The sequence below is a fragment of the Cebus imitator genome, unplaced genomic scaffold (genome assembly GCF_001604975.1).
Source record: "Cebus imitator isolate Cc_AM_T3 unplaced genomic scaffold, Cebus_imitator-1.0 Scaffold9, whole genome shotgun sequence".
NCBI lineage: Eukaryota > Metazoa > Chordata > Mammalia > Primates > Cebidae > Cebus > Cebus imitator.
In genome coordinates this window covers 12,906,736-12,914,577 of record NW_016107324.1, presented here as the reverse complement: position 1 = coordinate 12,914,577, position 7,842 = coordinate 12,906,736, and the positions used below count along the sequence as shown (strand labels likewise).

The following is a 7,842-nucleotide window of genomic DNA, read 5'->3' as shown; positions in this document are numbered from 1 at the left end:
CACCATGTTGACCAGGATGGTCTTGATCTCTTGACCTCGTGATCCACCCGCCTCGGCCTCCCAAAGTGCTGGGATTACAGGCTTGAGCCACCGCACCGGGCTAAAGAAATATTTAAATGAAATAGTTTATCAAGTATAGAGGAGTATCTTATTGTTTAACTAATATGGTTATTTAATTTATACAAACCCTGTGCTCTCAGTTAATAGGTACTCAACAAAGATTTGTTGCACAGAATATGTTATCTTTTTATTTTTAACTACTTCCATTAATTAAAAAGGAACTTTACATCTTGGAAGGTATTTCCTCATTTTGGCTGACTTTTTAGAAACTGTATGAGTTATACTAGAAACCTGTAATTATTTGGCAAGTATAATTATTTTGAGCTAGAACTTGTCTATTCATGGCTGTGAGGCTGTGGGCTGGGCTATGATTGCCTTTTGTGAGATAGTCTTACTAACCCTTGATCGGCTTCTTTATTTCTTCTAAGTGCTCCAGTTACAAGTTGTGATGTTAATTATGAAGCCATTTCCTTTCTCTCTCCACCAGCTTTCCTGTGTTCCAACCCTGGGGTTTTATCTGGAGTTTTCTGAAAGGACCTAACCTTTACCTGCCTTTATAAACACTTAAATTGTATTAGTTACAATAGAAGAATTTTTAAAAACAGTTAGTATATTGGTAATATTAGGCTAGTCCTTGTTGTAGATGCAGATAAATCCAGAAATATCAGTGGCTTAACACAAATGTTTTTCATTTGTATAAATTCAGTATGAGTCAGAACAACTCTTTTCCATGGGGTGAGTCAGTAATTCAGACTTCTTCCATCTTAAAATACCTATTTTGATATGTGAATTCCAGGGCAGGAATGAGAGCACTAAGAACTCACACTCACTCTTAAGTACTTTGGACCACAGGCATGATATGTGTCACTTCTGTTCACAGCCCATTGGCTATCACATGGTCCCAACCAAATACCAGGGAGACTGGGAAATTCAGGGGAATGTGTAGAGTATCTGATGAGCACAATTGTTTTTGCCATAGTAAATCATTTCTTATTTCTAGAAGTTAGAAAATATAAAACTTTGGTTATTCTTTAATGAAGATTTTATACCTTTTGTTATTGCATTTGGAAAATGAACACAACTTTAATTTCTTTGAAATTATAGCAATAAAGGTTTAAGGCTAGGCATGGTGGCTTATGCCTATAATCCCAGCACTTTGGGAGGCTGAGTCAGGGTGATCATCTGAGGTCAGGAGTTTGAGACCAGCCTGGCCAACACGGTGAAACCCTGTCTCTACTAAAAATAGCCGGATGTGGTGGCAGGTACCTGTAATCCCAGCTACTTGGGAGACGGAGGCAGGGAAAATTGCTTGAACCCGGGAGAGGTTGCAGTGAGCCAAGATGATGCCACCGCACTCCAGCCTGGGTGACAGAGTGAGACTCTGTTTCAAAAAAGAAAAAAGGTTTAAAATAAGCATGAAAGATTTTTAATTGTGTTCATATCAACCATTTAAATATTTTATGTAGCTTTGTTGATAGGATGAACAATGTCAGGTATTAGGGTTATAATAAATGTCTTAGGTTCGACATTGTCTTAAAGTACAGGGATAAGATAAATTACTTCAACAGTATTTATTTAAAAATTAAAGAGTACATGCCATGTACCAGGTATTGTTCAAGAGCACAGTTGAATCTATTGCCCCAGTCAGAGGCCAGTTATGTGATAAAAGTGAAGGATAAAATCATAGGGGTAAGGGAAAAAAGAAAGAAAATATTACTTAATCTTTATTCAAATTCATCATGTAAACAAGTCCTAGTTATGTATTTTTATATTTGTTCTGTATGTTACCTTCATGACCTCTTACAATGTGACTAAATTACCTTATTATCTGGTCTCTAGGTACCGGATTTTTGCCTTTGATCATGACCTCTTTAGCTTTGCAGATTTGATCTTTGGCAATTGGCCTGTGGTTCTTATCACCAATCCTAAGTCACTCCTATATTGTTGTGCTAAACATGAACCACTAGAAAGACTTCTTCACTCAACACACATCAGGTATGTAGCAATTTTTCAGAATTTACTTTCAGTTTAATAATAATGGAGAATAAGTCATTGTGACTGTATTCCTATGTGAAAGCTATGAGATGCCCCATTTTAGTTTTCTCAATAACCTAAAGATTATATAAAGATAGATTACTAGGGCCGGGCGCGGTGGCTCAAGCCTGTAATCCCAGCACTTTGGGAGGCCGAGGCGGGTGGATCACGAGGTCAAGAGATCGAGACCATCCTGGTCAACATGGTGAAACCCCGTCTCTACTAAAAATACAAAAAATTAGCTGGGCATGGTGGCGCGTGCCTGTAATCCCAGCTACTCAGGAGGCTGAGGCAGGAGAATTGCCTGAACCCAGGAGGCGGAGGTTGCAGTGAGCCGAGATCGCGCCATTGCACTCCAGCCTGGGTAACGAGCGAAAAAAAAAAAAAAAAAGATAGATTACTTACTGTTTTGTTCCCATTAAGTTAAAAAGTATATCATTTTCTTAAGCTGATCAAATTTTAAAAACCATTCAGAAACCCATAATTCTACCATTATTATTTTTGTTTCATTTTATTCCAGCCTTTTTATTTGGATGCTTTTACATTGCTGTAAGCATAATGTACACGTTCCTTTATAGCCTACCTTTTTAAAATTTGCAAGTTACCATAAGGTTATTCTCCATTAATGAAACAATGACAAATCTAAAACCATGTGTTTTGTATATGCTCTCATTTTAGAATCTTGGCCTTTTCCTTATCCACCATTACTTCTGTCACAGTTATGATTGATGAAGTTGATTTAGGCCAGGCTGTTCATGTGTCTGGTCCTATTTTCATACTGAAGTGGAATCCTAGAAACTACAGTAGTGGGACACATAACATAGAAGTAATCGTCCAGGTAAGTTAGTAATTTATATTCACTGTGTAAATGACTAAGCTGTAACCTCAATGAATTGTGGTTTAGAATATTTTAGTCAATTGTTAATTAAACTATGTTTAATAAAAAAATTTGGGGCTGGGCATGGTGGCTCACGCCTGTAATCTCAGCACTTTGGGAGACCAAGGCGGTTGGATCACCTGAGCACAGGAGTTCGAGACGAGCCTGGGAAAAACAGTGAAACTCTGTCTGTACAAAAAAATACAAAAATTGGCTGGGCATGGTGGTGTGTGCCTCTAGTCCCAGCTACTCAGCAGGCTGAGGCAGGAAAATCACTTGAGCCCAGGAGGTGGAGGTTGCAGTGAGCCGAGATTGCACCACTGCACTCCAGCCCCAGCAAGAGAGCCAGACCCTGTCTCAAAACAAACAAAAAAAGTGAAAAAATGTGGGCTGAGACTGGAGGATCATTTGAAGCCAGTAGTTTTGAGACCAGCCAGGGCAACATAGTGAGACCCGCATGTCAACAAAAAAATACAAGTTAGCTGGGCATGGTGGCGTGCATTTGTAGTCCTAGGTATTTGCGAGGCTGAAATGGAAGGATCATTTTAAAGAGACTTGAGCGTTCATGTGCACCAGGAGTTCAAGGTTATAGTGAGTTCTGATCGTGCCACTGCACTCTAGCCTGAGCAACAGAGAGAGACCCTATTTCAAAAAAAAAACCTCCAAAATTGAATACACTGTATTTAGTACATTCTGAAAATAGGCACTCAGGAGTAATTCTAATATTAGATTAAAACCTAGGCAGAAGAGAAGAGGAGCGACCATAGTCTCTCTCCGTTTTTAACTCCAGGAAATCACTTTTGTTTTCTTCCAACTTTGGCCAGAATCTTTTCAAATGGGGGCAAATTTTCCAGTATACCCAAAGGTAATAGAATAAGTCAGAAAACATGTATTATGTGTCCATATCTTGGATTACTGTCTCTAACTGTAGGACAATTGTGTCACTATTTGAAAGCTTCAGGACACAGAAAATTTCCAAGGCATCAAAGCACTTTTTTGTTAGGAGAATAAGCATTGTTAGCATATGCAGTACCAGTCTGCCTTTTCTTATTCTGATTCAGTTTGGGGCATTGAATTTATTAGCACCTGCCAGAGTAGAAAGTAATAATCATTACCAAAACAGAGCAGTTTCATTACATTCTTAAGGCGATAAGCTGTGCTCAGAAATTAGTTTCTTGCACACATGCATGCACACACACACACACACACACGCACACACACATCAATTTCTGCAATTTTATGATTTGATGACATTTTTAAACTATTTAATCTTGTAATGTTAAGACTTAATTTGAAACACCAAATAATTTTTCAGAAAATGTATGTACTTTCATTGTCCTTTTTATCCCCCCAACAAAGACAAGTTGAGCAAGAAGAAACTATTTACTGAGCTCCCTCTTAGGAAATGCCAGGCACTTAGAATGTTTTACTTAATCCACAAAACAATCCTTCGTTTGGGTAGTTTTATCCTTAATTTGTAAATGGGGAAACTTGTTCATCTGCACAAGAGAAGACATTTTGCTATGCCACTTGTCTTTAAAATATTCTGTGTAGAAGGAAGAAAACACTTACAGAAGAATGTAGAAGGAGAGATGGCTGGAGATGAACCCTTAAGGTCTTTCATATTAGAAGTTGGATCATTTTAAAGAGACTTGAAGGTTCATGTGCACCTAGAATAAATTATTCCCTGTCTTTAAAGTCATGGAGAAGATGTGGGAGCAACTTTAGCACTGGGAAGCTAACACTTGGAGTGCCTCAGCGTCACAGTATATTATTTTCTTAATATGATATACATACAGGTTCTGTGGTTTTGTGAAGAAAAAAAAACCCCATAGCTTACATTTTTTGAAACATTTCTGGCTGCTTAATTAAATCCTTAGTAAAAATCTAAAATCACATACTTTTTTATGTTTAACATTTCTTAACAATGGTATCAAGGTGTACTTTATACATAATAACATAATAAACCTTGTATATTTAAAGTATATAATTTGGTGAGTTTTGACATATGTATACATCCTTGAAGTCATTACCTACAAGCAATATGATACATTTCTCTCAAAAGTTTTCTTGTGTCTTTTGCAGTCTGTTTTCCTTACATCCTCAACCTCAGGCAATGACTTATCTATTTTCTGTTTTCTTACATGTATAACTTTAAACAATTAACCTACTGAGTAGTAGTAAATAGGTAACCTGCTCCCCTCATTGGTTCATGGGAAAGTTCTGTCCTTTTAAATACAGTAAGCTGTAGATAAGTCAGATTGAAACTCAAAATCTGTGGGAGAAAACATTTCTTTATTATCTAATTTTTACCTACTTGTTAGATTTATTGAACATCTATAGGTTCCTTGCAGTCTATTAGCAACTAGACCTTTGGATCAATTTTCAGTGTGGGTCCTGGGCTAGTGGCATCAGTATCACCTGGGAACTTGTTAGAAATGGAAATTCTTAAGTCTCATCCGAAACCTACTGAATCAGAAACTTTGGAGATAGGACCCAGCAATCTAGTTTAACAATCTCTCCAGGTGATTCTGATGTGCACTAAAGTTTGAGTACCAGTATTTTAAGATTATTGTGCCTACTCTGCCAATTTAAAGAGTAGACTCTAGAAATCTCTAATCTGAAACATTAGAGAAATCTAGATCCCTGCTTTAAAAAAATAACTTATTTAATATAAGCACATTTTGAGCAATAAAAGTTTAAAAAACACAAATGTAAGTTCTTATTATTTTAAAACTTTTTTATAGTGGGAAAGTTTTAAATATCCAAAAGGGATAATATTACAATGAACTCTCATATATCCATCAGCCAATCTCAACAATTATCAGCTCATGATCAGTCTTGTTCCATCTTTATCCCTATCTCCCCTCCCTGCACCATGATGTCATTTCATCTATAAATACAGTATATCAATATGTATCAGTAAAAGATAAGGACTATTTTTTAAAGATATTACCATGATCCCATATCATACCTGGAAGGTTAACAGTAATTCCTTAATATCAAACTATCCAGCTAATGTTCAGTTATTCCAATATCTCACATACATAGACAGGAAGATAAATAGATATGTATATTTGCATTTGGTTAGTTCAAATCAGAATCCAATCAAGGTTCATACACTGCATTTAACTGACTTGTCTCTTTCATCTCTTTTACTGTATAGATTGCCTCCCTTACCTCCTCCTTCTTTTTTCCCCCTCTTATAATTTATTTGTTTTGGAAACTGAATCTTTGGTCCTGTGGAGCTCCCTGTTTTTGGGATTTTTGCTGTTTACATCCCTGTGGTATCATTTAACATGTTTATCTATCCCCTTCCCCCTTAGTTTCTATAACTGGTAGTTAGATTTATATATATATATTTTTTTGTCAAAACTGCTTTTTCTGGTGTTTTATGCTTTTAACAGGATGCTCATAGTATTTGGTTGTTTCTCTTTCTATAATGTTAAGATGGATCAGTGTCTTCAGCTGTTGGTAGCCTTATCCACTGGTGTGTTGGTAAATATTTAGCAACCAGCTTGGGGCAAGTTACTGCAATCAAGGAGAGGATCCTGATTTGTAGCATTTCCCTGATTTATTTCAATTCCCACAATATAAATATTTCAACCATGGCTGGTTTTAAGCTACCATTGCCATGCTAGTGGCTGCAAAATTGCTGAAAACTTAACAGTTGGCTCCTTCCATTATCTTTTCACCTAAGGGTTTTTAGTAGCCATTGATGATATTTACCTAAATTCATTTTTTCATTAGAGTTATAGTAATTTTCAAATTTTCTTTCCTTATATAGGAATATTAATTAGAACAGTCCTATGAAGAAAAAATTCTCTCATCTATTTGGTATCCAGATATAGAGTCACACAGGAAATGCAAGATAAATTCTTTCCTCATTGCCCCTTTACTAAACTAGTTTTCAGAATAATGAGTTGGTTCTTTAGTATCTGCCAAAGGTGACTGAGTCTTTTACGTTTAATATTATTATAAATTCAAAGTTTAAAAAAATACATACTTGATATGTTTCAGTCCATTGCATGTATTCTTTTCCGTGCTCAAACTGTTCCACCTTTTGCTAGTGGGAGCCTCTTCATGTTGACTACTAAGTCCTTTGACACAACCCCAGTAGTCTTTGTTCATTTTTTTACTTTCTTATTTGACAAGATAGTCCAAGGTTTTCTTATGCATTTTTTCTTTAAAAAATTTTTTTTTAAGTTTTAATTTTTGTGGTACATAGTAAGTGTGTATATTTATGGGGTACATGAGATGTTTTGAAACAGGCATGCCAATATCATACTGAATGGGCAAAAACTGGAAGTATTCCCTTTGAAATCTGGCACTAGACAAGGATGCCCTCTCACACCACTCCTATTCAATATAGTACTGGAAGTTCTAGCCAGAGCAATCAGGCAAGAAAAAGAAATAAAGGGTATTCAAATAGGAAAGGAGGAAGTCAAATTGTCTCTATTTGCAAATGACATAATTGTATATCTAGAAGACCCCATCGTCTCAGCCCAAAATCTCCTGAAACTGATAAGCAACTTCAGCAAAGTCTCAGGATACAAAATCAATGTGCAAAAATCACATGCATTCCTATACATCAATAACAGACTTAAAGAGAGCCAAATCAAGAACAAACTGCCATTCACAATTGGCCACAAAGAGAATAAAATACCTAGGAATACAACTAACAAGGAATGTAAAGGACCTCTTCAAGGAGAACTACAAGCCACTGCTCAATGAAATAAGAGATCAAAACAGCACGTACAGTAATCAAAACAGCACGGTACTGGTACCAAAACAGAGATATAGACCAATGGAACAGAACAGAGGTCTCGGAGGCAACACAACATATCTACAACCATCTGATCTTTGACAAA

General features: G+C 36.4%; 1 protein-coding gene and 1 pseudogene across 15 annotated transcripts in view; both read left to right on the top strand.

Annotated features, from left to right (window-relative positions):
* TMEM62 (transmembrane protein 62) overlaps window positions 1-7,842 on the top strand; it is a 47,957-nt gene that overhangs the window by 17,926 nt on the left and 22,189 nt on the right. For all 15 annotated transcript variants that reach the window (XM_037744915.1, XM_037744886.1, XM_037744910.1 and 12 more), the window contains 2 exons: window positions 1,900-2,055; window positions 2,773-2,932. In XM_037744915.1, the coding sequence (XP_037600843.1) occupies window positions 1,900-2,055; window positions 2,773-2,932 (316 nt within the window). The remainder of the gene's footprint in view (window positions 1-1,899; window positions 2,056-2,772; window positions 2,933-7,842) is intronic.
* LOC108316592 overlaps window positions 6,422-7,842 on the top strand; it is a 4,261-nt pseudogene continuing 2,840 nt past the window's right edge.